Source organism: Haliaeetus albicilla, chromosome 2 (assembly GCF_947461875.1).
Source record: "Haliaeetus albicilla chromosome 2, bHalAlb1.1, whole genome shotgun sequence".
Taxonomy (NCBI): domain Eukaryota; kingdom Metazoa; phylum Chordata; class Aves; order Accipitriformes; family Accipitridae; genus Haliaeetus; species Haliaeetus albicilla.
The window spans coordinates 18882415-18903894 of NC_091484.1; the positions used below are offsets into that span (position 1 = coordinate 18882415).

At 38.6% G+C, this 21480-nt stretch overlaps 1 protein-coding gene across 10 annotated transcripts in view; it reads right to left on the minus strand.

The window, feature by feature from the left end:
• PHF20 (PHD finger protein 20) overlaps positions 1 to 21480 on the minus strand; it is a 74427-nt gene that overhangs the window by 22039 nt on the left and 30908 nt on the right. For 7 of the 10 annotated variants that reach the window (XM_069808588.1, XM_069808600.1, XM_069808658.1 and 4 more), the window contains 3 exons: positions 12996 to 13274; positions 3789 to 3968; positions 360 to 458 (listed from right to left, as the gene is read on the minus strand). In XM_069808588.1, the coding sequence (XP_069664689.1) occupies positions 360 to 458; positions 3789 to 3968; positions 12996 to 13274 (558 nt within the window). The remainder of the gene's footprint in view (positions 1 to 359; positions 459 to 3788; positions 3969 to 12995; positions 13275 to 21480) is intronic. The other 3 variants (XM_069808640.1, XM_069808632.1, XM_069808648.1) reach the window with 3 other exon arrangements.

The window sequence follows — 21480 nt, forward strand, 5'->3', positions numbered from 1 at the left end:
CTGGTACACAGGGTACTTGGTAACAAATCAAGAGGATCTGCACCCACTTTAACTGGTAAAACTTGCATACAAGTACACTTGCTAATGAAAAGCCAGACTTAGAAGACTGACGTACCCATTTTGGAGCTTAATTTATTCTGTGCCATCACAAGCACTACTATAAGCCATCATCCAGCATTAATGATGCACCTCAACCAGGAAATAAATTATCTTGCCAATCACAATTTAATATTAACCACTTAATAAAATCAGAACTACCAGATAACTGAAGAAACCAGTCTTAAGAGTGTGGAACTGGGTAACAGGCAAAACAAAATAATGAAACCATTTTCCTCTACAGAAGGAAAAAAGAACTTTACCAGGCTTAGATCGCTTTTTCTTTTTTTTCTTTTTCTTTGACTTGGACTTTCCATAGTCTTTGGATTTTCTTTCTTTGTTGTTCTCATGTTCTTTAACAGCTGAAATTAGACAATATTCCAACTTAATTTTTAAGATATATACACACTTATTCTACTTATTAATTTTTTTTAAAGACCTCCACAGTTTCTTTGGACCATCAGGGCCAGTTCACTAAAAAAAAAAAAACCCAAACCAACAAGAAAACTTATTTGTAAGAATTCCCAGCTCTCATAATTCGAATAGTTTGTTTTAAGTCCTAATTTGATTGTCCCATAACAATAATTACAATAGCATATGGGAGAAATCAACTGTATGCCAATGCCCGTTTACCACTTACGTGCTTCAGAGGTTATTAAAAAAGAAGATACTGGGAGATTTTTTATATCCGTTTTCTAAATTATTATGGCTGAACATATCAGTAGCATTGTGACAGAAGTCTGACAAGAACAAAACCACAACTCCCCAAACTCTAGTACAGTTTCAGTCAAATATTTTGTTTTCATGGAAAATGGAGTAACAACTGGTTCGATTGGCTTTAACTGCTATTCTCTCACCATCTGTTCTCCATTCTATTTTTATGGGAATAAAAAAACACCATAATTTTTGAATGATTGGGTGATGTCCTTCAATCAAGTCCATCCTCAAAGCATGCTTCCAGAGCACTTGCCATAAAGTATAATCCTGCTGCAAGGTAATATGCACAAACCCCTGCTTTCCATATCATAACATTGGTTTACAACTCCTGTCTTTCAGATTTAGGTGTCTGCAGCAGAATTTCTAGATATTTACACAGTTCCTTAAGTAAATTATCTTGACTTGGTCAAGACTATAGGTGCAATCATAAAATCTATTACGGAAAGACGCCTTGCATCTCAAAAGGGCTTTGCCCTCAGAGTGCTTAGCTGATTAAGCCACTCACCATCCCATTTAGAAGCCCATTTCAATTTCTGATTACTGATATCAGAATAAGCACCTAGGCACTCTAGACTGTAAGAAATCTTCTCCTGCACGAAACATTAAAGAACCCTAGCTGGTCTCATGAAGCAAACCAGTGTATTATGTTAACCTCTTTCGTACATGCTAATAGTAAACTCCCCAATTCACAACCTAACGCTACACATTTATGGTCCAAACAGCTCACTCTGAGAAACTTGAAGTCTCAGTCACATTCTACCACCTGTGATAAGCATGCAGGAGACATTCTTATTAGCTCCTCCTCATGAGTCTTCAGCTCTGTATCTCCCCATCCTCTTAGACCTTGAATATCTCCTGCTACTTTGCCATTCATGTTCCTCTTTTGGCATGTCATTAGTGATGGCTGCTAAAATTGTGCATTGCCAGCAGCCACATTAACTGCTGACACCAATGGCAGCCTGCCACACCAATTACATGTCTTTCAAAGGCAGTATGACTAGCAGCACAAAAGAAACTTCATCCCCTCTCCACTACCATTTGTTGAGGGGGGTAAAAAGGAAAAAGAGGTTCATATTTAAGTCTTAGCACAGAGCTTCCAACTTCCTTCTTACTGTCCTTTGTCCTCATCTCCTAGTCCTCCAGTGGTCAAGATCCTCTGGGTACCATTTCCTTCTCCCTGCTCACAGGGATGCAAGTAAGTTCTGCCATTTTATTCTTTCAGAAGGGCAAAGAGAGAATAACTGAGGTCAACAACGGTAGGAAAATTCTGCATCTTTTATTTTGAAAATTGAAATTTCTAGGGTCAGATCATCTGATTTGTTTTAAGATATCCAAGTGCACAGAGTATGCTTCTTCAGTCAATACCAACATATCCATGACAAATATGACAAAAAATTGTCACTTTGTTCCACACTTTTTCCCCCTTCAGCTTGGCAGTTATGTCTTTTAAAAATCTGAAAAAATACAAGTATTTGCAAATTTTTGTATACAGCTATCTTCTTGACTGCACAACACAGTTAATGCCGGTCTTCCTAATAAAACAAAAAATCTGCAAAGAATGAGTATTATGAAAGTGACCTTCCAAACCCCCTGTACTGAAGAATCTTTTTGTCTCAAGTTGTTTCATATAAGCACTCTGAAGTCCAATCAATTCTCACTGAAAAAAGACCAGATAAGGAGGCTACCTAGGTTAGGAGCACTCTCATAGATTCATGTGATCAAAAAGAAAGGTAAACTGCCCTATATAATCCTAAAAATTCATCACAAAACTACATCTTTAAAAAGGAGCTTTTTGGCAAAAACACAGAGACCTAAGCCATCTCAATTTCCTTGAATAGCAGAGAGACTAAGGAGGAACAGGGTGAGTACTCAGTCACATCTTCTACCACCACCATGAAAGTTTATTCTTATCTCTATATGCCATACTCTCAAGTAAGAAATGTCCCACTGAGTCAGCCCAATGAAGAGACACTAATGGATCTCATTCAGACCTTCCTACAAGGGAAGGCAGCAAAGGATACCCGAGAATAAACAGACATGGTAAGTACTGACTGACTACTATGACCAAGAGAACAATGAAGTATCAGGCAAGTAAGGTAATCTTCTCAAGACTATCTCCAGAACAAAGATCACCTGTTACAGACAGAATAGTCTAAGCACACAATTTTTTTGTGTTTTCCTGATCACTGTGACTCAAATTCTCATCACTTATGTGAAGGAAAGTAGTGATGTAGTAAATCTGGAAGTATGCTGCAAACTATATATATACACACATATGAAAATAAATTTAAATATATGTATTATTCATATATGTGTGTATACACACACCTCACCCCCTGTATGGCTGTTACGCACCTACACCAGAGTAGATTCCAGTACAAAAAAGGTTTACACTATATACCACTGATCAAAGTCATGAAGTAAAGTTGTTCAGAGTCCTTTAGTAGCAAGGAGTGTTGACTACCAGAAGTAGTCAAATGCTATTAAAAAACTACAAAAGAAAAAACTAGGTCATCCTGCCTCCCCTTTTCCTTCTTTTATTATGTTTAGATCTCTAAACAAGTTCAGGATTACTTAAAATATTTAATGCTTTTGACAACCAAAAGTTTAACAGAATTAAGACACGTGCATCAAACAAGCACACAAAAAAACCCCACAAGAATCTTTTCATGCCCTTAAATAGTTTAGTACTTTTTACATCTTAAAATATTACACACTGACTGGGAAGAATAAACCCCAATGTGTATAGCTAGAATACTTATAAAATTCCTTATATTGATTCTTCATTTGAAACTACTGCAAAGAAACAGCGAAAAAACACCACTTATATTTTATACTGTACATTCATAAAAAATTAAACTCTCTAAAAGAAGGTATATAGAATACTTTCTACCAATATTACCAGTTCCTTTCAATGCTTAAAACTTTTCCAAGACTTTTCACATTTAACTTCATGTTAAACTAAAAACGCGTACCATTTTCAACTCTTTCTTTTTCTTGAGGCTTCCGCAGTGATCTCGCTATGTGTTTCTTGGTTTGTTCTCTAACAGTATGTCGGTGACTATTTAATGCACTTACAGGAGTTGAAGTTCTTCTCTTTTCTATTTTTTCATCTCTATATGGGGTACTCCTCAGGGCTATGTGTAGAGGAGCATCTACAAAGAGAATAAAGATGAAGTCCAAGCTTTAAATACTTTCAAAATGTAAGTCTACTTCACCAGCAGCAGTTCTGGTAGTCCATGTGGAGTATTTCTGATCAGACACACTGCTCAACTCACAGCTTGTCCACAGAAAAGCTTTTAAACAGACACTGATTTAAAGGCTAAAACCTGTAATGCTTTCACTGGTTTGGTTTTGGGTTGTGGTTTTTTTGTTTGTTTGTTTTGTTGGGTTCCCCCCACCCCCCTCATCCCCCCCAAAAGAAACCACAGATGCAAATGCATTCCCCAAGCTCTATTCTTCCAGAAATACTGCAGCTTTGAAGAAAGATGGAAAGAGAAACAGCTCAGTTTGGGAGAGATATGGGTCAGGTAATTTTTATTATTAGTTTCTTTAAGAGAAAAGTGGCCCTGTTGAATTAGTTACAGGAACCACAGCCTGTTCTCAAAAGTGTGCTTTGTAATGCGGCATATAGAAGTGGCATAGAGAAGCTCTGCACATCTAAGGAAGGGCAGTTTTTAAACACATACCACTGAAACAACAGTGTTTCAACTGAGAGCGAGATGCAAGAATTCAGGATCACTACCTAAAATTTGTAAAAATCACAAGATACAGACATGGCTTCATCTGATATTCCATTCACTATTTAAGTCAAGTCAAATAGTTCTTAGCGTCCTAACTACAGCTAGCAACTCCTACTGAAAGACTCCTGGACATGGAAAAAGAGAGGTGAAGCTGATAAAAGCTAAGGCTACATACTTGGCAGGTAGGACAGCCACACTAAACGAGACAAGTACACTGCTGTTTTGGAGTATGACATCAAGTATCTTGGTCAATGAAACCCAAGTAGCCAAGGTGTCAGCTTGCTGACTTTCATCCGGAACATCCAATTCTATCACCATAAGCATCTCAAAAGTTCAGTGGATACAAAAGGCAACTTCCTTCTTGTCTTAAGACTTACATGCCAGCTGCATTTTGACTTGAACACCTCTAATTAAATAATTGTGAGCAGTACCTGAAAGTGACTGAAAAAAAGAAGAAAGAGTCCAAGAGAGCATATTAGGAGAAGAAATGGTATCAAGTACTCTGCCCTGACCAACATTTCAAGTTGAAGCTATAACAAGGCACATTAACACATGTCATTACAGAGCTTTCAGAATCAAGTAGGCCTCTTCAGGCAAAAGAGACTCACAAGATCCAGAAATCTGAAGGCCATCAGATGACTTTTTCCCTGGTTCTCTAACTCTGAAGTTGCATTAGAACTTAAAAAAAAAAAAAAAAAGGAGCCATTCATAGTATTTCTGTAACCAAACTGTTACCTTCTAGTCAACTTCCATAGTACTTTACAGCAGCCACAACAGAAGACAGAAATTAGACCAACCTCCAAATTTCCACACAAGACTGTCTCATAAGGGTACCTTTTATCCAGTAAGGCAACTCACTGTCGCCTTTCCCTGGGTGCTTATTTACCTCAAGAGCTGCAAGACCGTAGAAAGTAGCATGTTTTGTCCATGAAGAACTACCAAAACCAGAAGACACTCCTTGGTAAGATACTGCAGTATGTGTATGGCCTTCCATTTTCAACAGAACTAATTTCTCTTGCAGGAGCAAGTACAAAGAAGGTTTGTTTTTGTTTTTAACTACGGGTCTACTTTTGTATGACTTCTTGCTAACAGAATTTGCTCATCTGAGGAATTCTATGACCAGTGGGTTGAACAAGACATCATCCATTCAGACAGACAAAACATTTTCCCATGGTACACGGCAGCTGAAAAATAAGATTAAAGTACTTCATAACCTGTTTGGGAACAGTGTCCTAAAACTTTCTGAAATGTAAACTCTCTGTAGCAGTACAGGGTGAGAAGTCACATAAACAAGCCTTTCTTGAGCTTTTCTGATTGTCCACCATCTTGCATTAATTCTCAAAAATATTTATGGGAACACCATTCGCAGGGAACTCCAAAATTATAATACAAAAATCTATGCAAACCAGACAACCTTAACTTAGGCCGCTTAACTTTCCCCTCTCCCAACTCCATTTCGTGAATTAACATTTGAAGAACCCCAAGGCCACCTTGATCCCACCAGTCTTTCAAAGAGCACAAGGCATCTGGGATTCCTGTGGGCTGAGATCTGTGCACACAGACTCTTGGTGGAACAAAACCATATTTCAAGTCCATTAGTTTTTTTAGCTTTGTGAGACTGAAGTTTAAGGACATTTTTGCCAAGAGTATGTTGTATCTTTTATGACACATAAAGGTTAATACATTTCTGTAAGATTTTTCAGCCACCAGTAACACTGTCCTGGGAGAGTTCAGGGGTACTCTAACATACACCGGATGTAATTTTCTTCAATAACTGACAAAAAATAATTATCAACAAGCCTGTTAAATTCTGAAACACCTTTTGTTCCACCAACAGAAAAGTTTAGAGTGTCTGTGAGATCTTTGAGCACTCTGAAATATATCTTAGGAATTGAGACTAGATTTGAGAAGATGAGATTAAATAACTGGAAAGTTATCATAAACTTTTGGGAAAGTAAATATTAAAACTTGTGCCATGAAAACCCAAACTTGTAAGCCTTCCACATTTAGTGTCCTGTTTCCTCTCAATACAGCAAGTACAATTCAGACAGGCCAATTTATAAAATTGCCCACAAAAGAACAAAGAGCAATTATTTACTGTAACAACCACAACCAAGAACTTGTATTTAGGCATATGCCTTTAAAACTTGTACATTCCCCAGCTTCAGACCTTCTGTGTTGGCACCACCTACAGAGTGTGCCATGTGCTTTCACCCTCCTGACTCCCTGAGCCAACCTTCACTCTCCAGAAGGTTTCCTACTCCTCTGCCTCCTCCCAGTCACAGCAACTCCTGATTCGCTGTTTCAGGAAAGGCCAACACAGAGCACACAATACACCGAATTTACATGGACAACACCTTCAACTTTTGTTAGTGCTATAACAAACTTCTCTTGCAAGTCACTTGTCCATGTAAGCACTCTACTGAGACTACCAGGCAACAAGATGACTGTACTGTGAGTCTGTAGTGAACAGCAGGATCGTGCTCATAGACTCCTATGTATTTCCTAAAACTGTCTATACAGGTCCCATGAAGACACTTGCACTTGTCTTACAGAGATATCCTGAGATAAGACACAGGTAGCATCTAAGCTACAACTTCCACACATTCCTGATGATGACCAACTCAAACAAAAATCAAAATAGCTATTAGTACCCTTCAATACCTCTATGATCCAGAATATCATTTATCATTAGAATTACACTATTCTCTACAAATAGACCACAAGAGCCCTCCTGACATCCAGAGCAGTGAACAGTTCCACTGTTCTTGAACAGTGACATTGTAATTAACCACCAGCAGATTAGTTTCTAGCTCAGATGACACTAAATACCACTAACAGGAACAGGAGATATGTTCATAAAAAAATGGAGGCTTGCTGATTAACTGCCCACAGCCCTCTTCCACAGAGTTCTATCAGGCCTCTCTTCTTTAAGCCTGGGAAAAGTATCCTCTTCCATATAAAGAGCTGATCAAGCAGCAGTGAAGGTCTTGGAAACTAACAAATACAGACTTGAGATACGAAACCACTTCAGCCATTTAGAAGCCACGAGGACAGAGCCTTAAGAGAACTTACACCTAAGCATGTCAAGACTTGGCGACAGACAAGGCAATAGCTTTCTGTCCAATGGAACACAAAAGATGTCAGACCCCAGTTAAGAAGATAATTCAGCCTTCACAGGGAGCAAAAGAGACTGAATTCCCAAGTGTTGTGAATTAGAAAATATTCACCATGCACAGCTGTGAGATCATTTGCTGAGAATATCCACTTGTATTTCCAAGAACTGAAAGACCACATATCACCTTGACTTACAGCTGTAGTATTTTACACAGCCATCCTCCACAAACTAAATGCAGTATTCTCAAGATAAGCCAAAAAGACAATCGACAATTCTGCAGAACACAGAGGGTGTTAATGCAGATCTTCACCTACTCCAACAAGAAACCCTCTGTTTGTAGGTCACCCATGCACATTCCACTGCCTAGCAAAGAGACATCCGTCAGCCAATATTCAGATGAAACAGGAAGCCCCCCCGAAGGGTCACCCTGAAAACCACTAAGCCACATGCCAGAGGTTCACATTAACAGCTATCAGTTGACAACTAGATGCCTTAGATGTTTAAGTTGTCAAAGCAAGTTTGCTAACCTGTTGCCTATGCACGCGTGGTTAGGATCTCATCAGTACCATGAGTAAAGATGAGACCACTTTTTTCTTTACACAGATTCCTGGCATTAAGACACTTTATACATTAACAAAACACACTGTAACTAACTCCAAGGAGGCAGAATTTTCTAAGAACAAGGTCATGTACAAAAATTTAAACCTAGTGACAATATGCATGTTTTTTCGTTAAGTACCTTTTATGGACTCCTCAGTAGGGACAGATTTTTTACAGTCTCTGAACTACAAATCACAGGTCTGTTGCTGTCTTTTCTTCCTCATGGCAAGGAGAACAGCAGAGCCAAGACTGGCAGCAACTTGCCAGACTGAAGCTGCCATTATATACCCACATACAAAAACTGCAGCCTAATACTGCACAGCATTTTTAAAGTCTCAAAATCAGGTTTAACTTCTATTAAAGCAAAACTCCTCAGGGAAACTGAACTATCTCCCTAGGAGTGTAAGGGTATCAACTGACAAAGTCCCTGTCAGTAAGACAGTTGTGCTGAGGGCAGCATCAAGTCTGTCGGCACTACTAAGTGGTTAAGAGCATTAAGGGTACACCAGACACCTTAATGAAGGTTTTGATGGCATTTCCTTGCACACACATTATCAAATCCCCTACTTGTTCACATCTAATGAGGTTAGAACTTCCTGACAAACCTTCAGTACCTATAGTATACCTAAGTATAGAGTGTTTCGAAGGTCTGACAGGAGGTACACCACCTGTGTGAGCACTGAAGTCTGGCACAAGTTGACTTTCAGATTTCAGAAAAATTGTTCAACACAAGGGCTTGAACTAAATTTTGTTGAATCTCCAAATGAAAAAGATTTTACTAAAAAATGAAAGCCACCAATTCAGAAAGACTCAAAGTCAAGAAGTTAAGACATTAAAGTTAGGAGTTGCAGGTACAAAGAATTAAATGAAGCTATTCCATGCCTTGTGCCCCTGGAGAGGTGTACGTCAGGAAACAACAAACTTCATCAAAAATAACCTTTTGTAGGCACTTCACATAAAATAACATGGATAAACAGGCATCTGAAAGAGAAAACTGACACCTTCAGAGGAAGTGTTTACAATAAGTGTTTGCAGGGCACAAGTCACAGTATGGGATGAACATACTTCCAACAGTAAACTGATTGTGCAGAGAAAGGGAAGGGACAACAAAGAAAAAAGTCTATCCTAAGGTTAATGCATATGAAGATGGAATGTGGTTCTACTCAGTTTTTTTTATTACAGCAATCCACAAGTAGTAACTAACTGCCAAAAGTTTTAATACATACTATACCACATTCAATTTCAAGTGATAAATTTGATAGAACATCTCAATTTGAACTGTCAAAAACTTAAGCAAGTCTTTCCTGGAAGACAGACTTTGAGAAGTCATCTGCTGCCTATGCTCAAAAAGCTTGTTTTAAGCCTGTGCATCTATTTATGTCTGTGCAGGTCTTGATTCTCCTCTTTAAGAGAAGGGCTGCAGGTGGCTCTATAATGCACCTGCAGAGGTGAAACGCAACTTAAGAGCTGAGGGCAGAAATGCCTGCATCTTCTATATTCCAAAGGGACAAAAAAAGCAAGTGCCTTATTCTCTGTAAGGACAATGCTCTCACTGAAGACCAAATAGCAGCAATACTCATGGAGGTAAGTATTATAACATGGGGTTGGGGGAAGAGTTGTTTCATCACAATGATCTTGCAATATTTCCTGATAAATTAAAAAGAGGTATTGCCTGAATGCATCCAGTAGCCATTTAAGTCTGCATCATTCTGTTCAGAGTAGTAAGGCATATCTAAAATACAAGCTAGGCAGTGGTAGTTCCTTCCCCTCTGTTCAATGAAGAGCCACTACAGAATTTAGAGAGATATCTGTTGAATTTGCCGCTGCAAAGTAAGATCCTTCTTAGGGAAAAGGGAGACACAAGACAAATCTGTTCCACATTAACCTGTCCATCTCACTCAAGTTTTGAAGCCAACACCAAGTGGCATGATTTACACTTCAGATGTTGAAATTTCAGTCTCCACTTTAGTGCAAAGTAATTATACTTAAATTGTTCTTCCTGCATCCCACAACATGGTCATTGAAGACCACTTATATCCATCTTTTCTATGTGTCAAAATTCTGATTTTAAGCACAAAGAAAAGGTTTTGCTGAATATTGCATAATTTCCCAGAACTTTAAAAACAGTATTTTCACTTTAAATACAGACAACAGTCCACCCCCACCATTTACTTATTATTTTATTTTGATGTGTAGCAGAAATAGTAAGGAGTTCCAGAACTCCAAAATAAAACTTGTGAGATAAAGACTTAAGTGTACTAAAGCTTCTAAAGCAAGAGTATCTCCAAGCTTATGGAATAACAAGACTCATGATTTCTGAAGTCTTATCTGTTAGAAACTGCCACCTTTTCTTAAGCACTAAAACCTATCTAATATAACGAAGTATAAAAGAAAAGAAAAGGACATTTGTACCAAAAGGTAAAATTATTTAAATATATTCACTTTGACCAGGAGAGTTTTTGCTCACAAAAGGATTGTAAAGATGAAAAGTAAACCCACCGTGTACCATACTTAAATTATGTATTCAAAAGCCTTTGCTCTCACTAAGCAGTACTCCTGAAAAGCCTTTTAAAAAGGTGACATAAAAGCGTTCAGTGGACATGGAGAAAGTCTTGCTTAGCAGGCTATCTTCCTATACATGTCATTAATAACAGAAGAGATGCTTCCAAAAAGACAGAACAGAACACAAAATGCAACAGTATGAGCTCATAAACCCCATTAACTCTACCTCACAACGTGTGGTACCCCCACAACAAAAATTAGAAGAATTAAGAACTCAATGAGTTAAAAACCAAATGGCACTTAGTATCAGACATACAATATAACTGATATATGACGACATTACTTTTCCTCATCAAGAAAAACCTTACTGTAGCTCCACAATAACAGGCTTTGACAGTGAAGGTGACTTGAAAAATTTACGGTCCACCTTTCACTTTGATGCACTGTTCAACAGCTGTCAGCACAACCCAGGGACTATTTGCAGGGATATGCTATGAAATGCATCACTGAAACAATCCAGGTTAAAAGTACCCATCCACAAATGAGGAGTGAAAGGGGTGGGGGCTTAAAATAAGCAAATACAGTTACAACTCAACACCATAATGAATTACCTGCCCATGTGGCCAAGATGATGATATCAAACCAACAGTGTACACATGGGGGAAAGGATAAATGAAAGGGTCAAGATCTTGAGTCACTCGTCAGTTCATTCCAGACAACCACAGGAAAACAACTTCTCGAACCAAAATAATTATGCAGTTACAAAAAGCTGAATAGAAGTCCGTTTATGGAAAAGCATGTGACATGCAAGCCTACTTTGATCACTGTGCAGTTGTTAACAGCCATTCTTCATAAAGCACTCGTCTCAGGTGTGTTTGTCAAGGCAGTGCTTGGGTTTCATTTAAGCTGCATGCAAAGTATAATAAACACCAGTCGGCACACCCTAACGCATTTAAAGAAAAATCTTCCTCTACCTAACCAAATCTTATTCCTTTGCATTAAAGTTACAGAAGTATTTGGGGCATAGAAGTTTACATGTAGTAGCAGTATGTTATGTTACACTTGTTAGGAACTGGCAGTAGCCCCTCAAATGAAAAAACAGTTAATGGACACACTAGGGAAAGCAGACATGAAGCAAAGTAAGGCTAGATATATTCTGCTGTAGCGAGCTGTAGCTCAGTGAACAACTTTCAAGACTTCAAAATTCTTAAACAGGGTATTAATGAAAGATCAAATGCAAAGACAAAAACCACCAGGGAATTCAGCAAAGAGAAAGCTGGATTCTATAAAACAGGCTCAACCAGAATACAAAAGAGAAGACAATTTTTATGGACCTGCAGTACAAAGGGAAGTCAGTCCACAAGAACAAAGTTTGGATAGGTTATCAAAAACAACACTGCAATTCACAACTAGACCTAGATTGCCACTCTGATGTTACACAGGACACTAGGAAGAAAGTGCTTCAGAGAGTGAGATGGTGAAGCAGAAGTTAATGTGATTCTGAAGACTGCAAAGTAATTATAACATAAGCATTGATTTTTTTTTTTCCTAACCATTAAGTTTTTATCCCTTTCCACTACCCATCAGTTGTGTGAGGATCTTTTTCAAGTACAGCTGTAGCAATTTTGTTAAATACTAGGACTTTTGTTAAATACTAGGACTTTTTTTCCCCCCACAGGTCCATCAATGAGAACAGTAAATACTGCAGAAAGTGGTACTGGATTTCTAGCCAAGTATACTCTTGAAGTCAGACCATGACATGTAAAGACCAAGTAAGAAATAGGAGAGCACTGGAGTTACTCAGACTGTTTCCTTAAGACAGAAAAGGACAATAGTCTTTGAACAATACTAATTAGGTATTTGTTAAGCCAGGGGAAAAAAAACAAAAACAAAACACAAAATCAGGAATTCAGGGAATTGTAGTTTTGAAAAAAGAACAGAGCTTTAATACTCAAGTGAGCTATTAAAGGAAGAAGAGAAGCTGAACAGTTGGTTCATTATAGAACATGATCTATATTTCTAGATAAGGTAGTTCCTTCAGTTTTATCTTCTCTAAAACATAATGTTCACACATATTATGCTGCTTGTCCACAAAGAAATATACTAAGATGGAGCCCAAAAGAGATTCCTTCACCCCAAAAGAAAATCTATTTCTGCTCTTTCCAGCTTGTCCTGCCTGCTGCTGTTGAAAAAAAGGAAGAGATCAGCAACATACTTACAGAGCGAACTAGCTGCAATCCGTCCTCTTTTTGACCTTTCTTGATTAGCTTTTTCAGAAGCCAAAGAAGCTCTGGTTTGAATATTTCTTTTTACAGGGTTCTGCTGTGATTCTGCAGCCTTCTCCACTCCATGAAAGTATTTCAAGTGATAATGCAACAACTTGGCTTTGCGGAAGGATTTTGAACAGTCCAAGAACTTGCATCTAAACTGGTGATCTTGATCAACAGTTGCAGCTTTTTTTGATGCAAGAAAATCTGCTCTCCTACAAGGTTTTGTTACTGTAAGAACAAAACAGATAAATTCCCCCATGCATTTGCTATATTTATCAAATTGTTTCCTAAACTTAAAACAACAAAAAAAGATAAGAAATGGGCATGCATACAATCATGTTAGCTATGAAATGCTAAAAATAAAGTTTTAATGCTGTATCTGCCGTTAAGGTCAATAGCTTTTAAGGGAAAACTCTGCCCTACCGTGCTCTTAAAAATTGGTTGTCATGATGCCAGTGTTTTTATGAATGAGTTATCATCAGGAAACAACATTTTGCTTCCATGAGTCCCTTCCCCAACAGCTAATATCACTGTATATAGTGCTACTATAGATATGAGGCTGAATTACACAAACTGTGTATTTAGTCAGAACACTGAAGATTATGTTCTATCAAGTATTTATTTAATTGTTTATAACTGTTCACATCTTTGGTGAAAGCATTTTCCAAGAAAAACAGTTCTGCTTCTTTGCTTATAATTATTTTGCTGCCTGCTTTCTGGATGTGTTGTCGTACCACCAAAGTCTGGTTACTGCCAAGAACAAAGGAAGTAGTACGTCAGAACTACATTTTTCAAGTAAAATTGAAATAAATTTCAATTTATTTAATTTAAATTTCAATTTTCAAGCAGCAATGAAAGAATGAAACTGAGCAAAAAGAAAATGGCTTGCATCTGTTAAAAAATTTCCCCTATGAGCTATAGTTAATTAGTTTCTCAAAAAAAGCAAGGAAAGTCTTCAGACTCAAATGAAAGAACCTTAAGGCATCTGTTTTAAAGAGCACTGCTGTGCAATCCAGGGCTATACCTAAACTTGACCTGGTAAACTCCTACTTCTTCCAGCATTTCAGAAACTTTTAATCCATGTTTTTGCTAAGAAATACACAAAAGAAACATTTTGAACTAAGAGTAAATCAGATTATTGTCACCAGTATCTGTACTCAATATAACAAAGGAGAGGTAGAAATTTGGAAACACACAGACATAAAGAGATCCAGGCAATTATCCATCACTAATATGCACACAGCATCAAAAAAAAAATCTCTCACCAACTAAAAGACAATGGAAAGGAAGTGTCATTTTTACAAAACAGCTTCCAAATAAATTTTTCCATTTGTTTTGCCAGTACTAAAATATTATTTCCATATTTGCCACTATTTTCAAACTTGGAGGATTAAGAAAGATGAAGTGGTTAAAGCTAAGACCCACACCTAGCAACAGTGATGCAAAACTGAAGGTAGGCAGCACGTGAATGAAAATTAAAACATTATATTAGAAGTAGTTGAAAACAAGGAACACAAAAGGACCCAGAAACATTACAAACAAAAGTGCAGAAAGAATAAGACTTTCCACAAGTGCACATATGCAGGAACGCACTGAATGGGAGTGTTAAAGGTAGTGTCGACACAATCTTGGTGTAAGAACACAGGACAGCTTGAGAAATTTTTAGCATATAGCAACAAAAATAGTGAGTGTTAGTGAGCTGCATACTTAAGAGTTAGACAAAGCTTTTCTTCACTATGACATAAGTAATGTGTTATGACAAAGAAACAAAACTTGGAAGTCATTCATAGAGAAAAAACAAGTAATGGTACTATGGAGGCTGACGGACAGGGAAGGATTAAGAAGTCATATGCATATCAGACTGGTTAAAAGAAAGCTATTCACTTAATTTTGAGAACAGTAAAAATGCAGACACTGCTTTTGGGTGTTTCACAAAAATAACGACAAGGAGAAAGAGTAAGACATTTTGGTGTAGCCATATTAAGAACATGCTGGCAGAGATGCCGCTTTAAGCAATTATGGTAATAAGATTGCAACAAAGCCAGACAATTGGATCACGCTTGCAGAACAACAAAGTTTGCCAATACCAAAACTGAAAGATACTGTACACCATCAAAAGTTGCATTCATAAAGAATGAAAAAAAGTATTTCAGGAACAGTCAGTGAAATGGCCTGTGGGTTTAGTGAAAGCAAGTGCAGAAAGGTTCTCTTGACCGTAAAGCTGAAAAACAACATTCAGGACAATGAAAGAGAACTTGTTTCTACTTAACTAACATGAAGGTGGGAAAACTTAACTGCAGCAGAAGGGGGTAATAGGGTCTGAAGATTTAGCCAAAAAATATTACAAAAGATGACAAGGGAAACTATTATACCATCACACAACTGCCATGATAAGGCCCTGTATCCAAGCTCAGAGCAACTCCCCTCCACTGAGACAGAAATTCTGGAGAAGATACAGGGAATGGCTTCTAACTGATCAGCTACAAGTTAGAAGAGGAACACAGGATCGTGTCAGCTGAAGTTTAGAAACAGAGGTAACAAAGACACAGGGTAAGGAAAGCAGACAAAATCTTAGTACAACATGCAACAGGAATCTATTCAGAGTAATAAAACCACAGACAATCCCTCACAGTTTGAAATAAAGCTTAAATTATTAGCATTACCACCACATTTGGGGGCATACAATAAGAACTCCCTGAAACCAGGGCTCAGCAGGAAACTGATGCCCAACTCTGCCACCCAGGAAGGCCTCTGAAGAGCCTGTGCTCCCAGCCAAATGCTCCAAAGCTGACCCATTACACCAACGTCTAAGGGGGGGAACTTCCATCCTTACACATACATACAATTTTTGCTCACAACACATGGTACTAAAACTGGTTTCTATAGAGAGAAAGTTTTGCTCTAGTGGCTTCAGATTTTCAGGCACTTGCCTTTTCAGAGGAGTTTAGTGGGTGTTTTCTCCAAGTACAGAGGGAAGTTAATTATAGACCTACCACTTGCTATTTCTTCCATGTTTATAACCAAAATTAAAACTCCTCACCTGGCATTCAATTAGCCATTACAACATTAAGCACACAGACTCAAGGTCAAGCAAGAGTGTCTCCTTTAACTTTCACTACAGAGAAAAAAGAATCCCTTCAGCATTCAAGTCAGCAACCTCTCTCACTTCCTATTGTGCTGTATTATCCAAGGTTCAAGCTCTGATCATGTTCAGCAGTAAGTTCACAGTAAAATGTCACCATGCCAAGCTTCTGAGTCCACTAGAGATTTCCCCCCACCCCCCTCAATTCTTTGTTTTAATTGACTCATGCTGGGACAGGAAAGTTTAGCAGCAGCACAATATCTTGACTGAAAGTCTGCCATCCTGAGGCATCTTCTGCAACACACTGGTAAGCTATCCCAGAAAACCAACAGTGCACATAACACTAAGCATTTTCCCCCAATTCAAGTTGGCTAGAAACTGCAGCAAGGCCATTAGATCTTCACACACAACTGCCTGTTAAACTGATGAGACTTCTAGTCTCCGTTTCCTGGTCTCCACAGAAACATTAAGTGAAGATCAAATTATTCCTTCACCTGCTGTTAAGCTACACAGATTGAGTCTCTCCAGAACTTCTGTTCTCCGGTGCTTCTGGAGATCTGTATTATTTTCAAGATTATTTGCTTGTTACCAATACCTTTCTTGAGCTGACGCTTTTTTACACTGTGCTTTGGATCACTTCACACCACTGGGCTAGCTTCCTCATTAATTACCCATTTATTTGGTCTTATTTCTTCTGAAATCTTGTGGTGCTATTCTTGAGCTCACCAAAAGTGTTCCTGTTCATCATTTTAGCACCCAAACCATGTTTCTTCCTTTATTTTCAGACACCTCTGTCTTTCAAGATCTCAGTTGTGAAACAAAGAACATCTTGCCTAATTGCTCTTCTCAAACTACTTTAGGTAAAGACAGCATCCAACCATTTCCAGTGCATCCAGAATTCACTCAAGTAGATGCTTGGTGTAATAAATACATACAGCATCAATAATCACAGATCATTACACGTTTACAAAGTTGTGATTTTTGAGCCTGAAACATTACTTGACATTGCAAGAACTACTCAAGACAGTATTTCATATAATCCTCTAACTCACCATCTTCTCCCTGTGCTGGCACTAAGTTTCTAACACTAAAACCAGGGAAGTGTGTACTCTGACAAAAAAATCTTGTATGCATGCAGTGCACCACTGTGCAAACCTTGACATACCTTTAGAGGGGGCTAGCAGCCAGGTGGATATAAAGGCTTTACCTGCACTTTGAGGTGTAACTGAAACACCATGTCCAGATCATGGTGTCTAGCTGTAAGAAACTTTAAGTGAGCAAGGCAGGATGGTTTTCTTTATGTACTATATTGCTAGGCTTAAAATGGCAGCTTTTACACTACCTTGAAGGATCAAAGCCTACCTAGGTAAACTGCAGGATAAACAGCTGCTCCCTCAAACTGGATGCAAAGATATGCTTCTTAACTGAAACCCAAAGCTAAAAGTGACAAAATTAGAAAAACACATGGTAAGTATAAGGCAAATGGAATCCCTGACACATGTCTATGCAAATAAAAAAAGTAACCTTAAGAGTTCTGGGAAATACAACTACAAACACGATAGCAGATCTGTGCAAAGCAAAGGCAGCTCACCATTAAAGTCAAATCAGTTTGTAAGAGTAAAAACACACAGACAGCTGTACAGTGCTTCTAAGCCTGTTTTCAGATATATGAAACAGAACTTTAACTGGCTGCAAAAATTTGCCAACAGACCTGCTTTTTTGAAAGGCAACTTGATTTAGCTAAACCCTAATCACTAATTCTGGTCCCTAAACATTAGAGGAGCCAAAAACCAGCAGAATAGGATTTTTATCCTCTAGTACATGTAATTAATCAGAATTTTGCTGAAAATTTCAAAAAAGGAACTTACGTTTTGACAGGCAATGCCATATTGCCCTTTCAGAACACATTACAGACATACACATTTTAAAATATAACAAGGATATAAACACTCCAAATTGTATTTGCTGTTAGAAATATCTGCAACTACTATAAACTTTGAATCATCTACCAACCAGTGACTGGGAAAACACTCTTTTAAAAAGAGCACTTCTGTCCTTAAAAATTCCTGATATTCAAATGGTATAAGATTCATGTCCTTCCTATACGTCATGCAAATGAAAGCTAGTACTAGCAGGGTGCATCACTCACCCATGCCAAACACAACGCACTGAAGAAAATGAAGGTTATTAATTTTATTATGTTTTGTAGTATTTTCCTACAGGAAGAGAATTAATTCCCATCACATGACTAGAATGAAAGACAAATAAACAGACAAATAAAAAAGTTAGTATCAGGTTACAATGTTACACTCATTCTGAAAAGTTATCTTTGACCTTAGCTTCCATGCTTTATTTTATAGTAATCTTGTAGGGAAAAAAATACCCTTTTTTCCACCCGCACTGCCTACTCTGACAACATACTTCTCACCTTTCCAAACCCCAAATTTAATACACATGGCAGTCTGAGAACATAACTGCTTGACATACAGTTATTAATATTTAGAGAGATAACTTATTTTGTGGGTAATTATCAAGGGAACAGATAAGACAACTCAGCTTTCAACCTCCAACACCAGTTATTTTAGGACAGCATACTTAGACTCCTTAACAGCCCCCCACCCTACTCCGAGCAGAAAGCCACTGGCAATTTTCTGAGACATTTTCAGATCCCACACCGAGAGGCCTCTGTCGGTGCCATGCACACGCACTACTCCGAGGTGAAAGCCCAAGTCTCACTGTTCCCCCATCAGGCAGCTCATCGGCAGCGGAGTGTACAGGCACAATCCCACAAGACAGAAGCACGTACAGGAACAGAGATCTACTTTTAACTACAGAAGATATATCCATGATAGGATTGACGGATTTTGAAACTCTTGTATCAATAAACCACTCGTTACCAACATATTTAATGTTGGTTAAGTACGGAAATGTAGATTTTTTTTTTTTTTTTACCTGGAGTTCAGGTGACAGTATTTACTCAGAAACACCCTGTACAATTCTTATTCCCCAACCTTAAGAGTTTTCTCCAACAAAAACACCTGCTTGCCACATCTGGATGTTCATCCAGGTGCATGCCTGGCATTTCTAACATTAAATGAGATGGCTTTAATTAAATGAAACAAAATTGTCCTGGTTTCAGATGGGACAGAGTTAATTGTCTTCCTAGTAGCTGGTACAGTGCTATGTTTTCAGTTCAGTATGAGAAGAATGTTGATAACACTCACGTTTTCAGTTGTTGCTAAGTAGTGTTTAGTCTAAAGTCAAGGATTTTTCAGCTTCTCATGCCCAGCCAGCGAGAAAGCTGGAGGGGCACAAGAAGTTGGCACAGGACACAGCCAGAGCACCTGACCCAAACTGGCCATTCCATACCATGTGACACCACATCTAGTGTATAAACTGGGGGGAGTGGGGCGGGGTATCGCTGCTCAGGGAGTAGCTGGGTGTCGATCGGTGGGCACTGCGCATCACTTGTACAGTCCCATCCTTTTATTGTTGCTGTTGTCATTTTATTAGTGTTATCATTATTAGTTTCTTCTTTTCTGTTCTATTAAACTGTTCTTATCTCAACCCACGAGTTTTACTTCTTTTCCTGATTTTCTCCCCCATCCCACTGGGTAGCAGGGGGAGTGAGTGAGCGGCTGCGTGGTGCTTAGTTGCTGGCTGGGGTTAAGCCACAACAAAAATCCACGCTCAGAAGTGTGGATTTTCAGACATCACCACAGTGCTGAACTTCAAATCAGAATTCATTGAGTGCCTATTCCTGAATTAACTTTAATCCAGCTCACTCAGGTGCTGACAGGAGTACACATGCTGTACCAGAGGCTTTGGTTAGGCAAGCAAACCAAGTCATGTTCCCACAGCTTTACTGCTTGTATCCAATTAAGCAATCTCAGGAGAAGGCCACATCCCACATGTCACATCAGTGTGACTGACACCACACATGTAGGTATTACACATTCAGCAGGAATTCTCCCCAGTTTAAGTCCAAATGACAAATGCTTAGCAATATATACACTAGGAAGTCAGAGGGAAGTGGTAATAACGGCAAAAGGTATTCAAAGGGATCAGAGTTTTTTGAACTCCCAATGGTTCAGTCACACACCAGCATTATACTGGTGTCCTGCCCCACCTACCTGCCACCAAAATTATGCTCCCCAAATGCTGAAAAAGCAGAATTCAGAAATTCTACCTTATAAATTTCAAATGTACATGTGATTTCCTCTCCCTACTTCCTCCCTCACAAAACATAGCATCTCACCCCAACACATACTATACAATTTCAAGGGAAAAAACAAGGTAATTATAAAATGCAACTGTCATCTCAAGAGAACGTAAGTATGCAAATAGAGGAAAAAAATCTGCTGGTATTTTAGTTCAACTCAAACCCTTAAATCTGTCAATCATTTCCCTAAAGTTTTTTCATGGAAGAGATTTCCCCATCAGCAACAAATACAGAGAAATAACTTTTTTACACAACCAAGCCTGTTTTGTCTATTTGTTCTTTCATAGTCAGTAGAAGCGATTTGTTTGCTGTAACCCCTAACACATACTGCTGAGTATGTACCAGCTCTTGCTACATTATAGCCCTGAACTCAGATCCCCAAACTTTTCTTTTTTCAATAGAAGTCTTCTCTGAAGATGATCATACAGCTATGACAACACTGCAGTTCACATACACCAGTAAGAATTTTCAAAACACCTTTGATTTCATAGTTACTTGAAACTAAGACATTGTGAAGCACCCTGAAAAGCTTTGCATCCTAAATGAGTACTTAAGAAAGGAAGTAGATGCCCTTGAAGGAGGCATTTTTAATAGTATTTAACCACTAACCCCAAAGCTTTGTGATTATACATGTTATGGTACCAAGTAAAATCATCTTTATTTCTGAGAATATTCTGTGACTACTTGTGAGAGACTGAAAGAGTTAATGTCTCAAACATTGTGGTGGGGCATGTTCTGCTTAAAGACAAACCCTGCACAGCAAGGAGCCAAGGTGAAAAGCCCATCAGCTCAGACATCAGCAACAGGAGGGGGAGGGCATGCTGGAGGGTGCCCAGCTCCCTGTTCTAATAAGCTGTTCTGATACAAAGATCAAACAGTGTCTGCAGGAAAGGAAAAGTTACTCCACAAACAACCCCCAAGCCCAAAGGTTCACAAACTGTTCATTAACTTGACAAGTTTGGGTGCCCGCCCGAAGGAGGGGCAAGGATGATAAAAGGACACAAACTGAAGCCCTGGGTGCGCAAGCCCACCGGGACTGGACCCCTCGGCTGACTGGACCAACGCTGGACCCAGGACTGGTGAAATCTTTCTCTCTTCCTTTTTCTCTCTCTGTCATCTTCTCTCTTTCC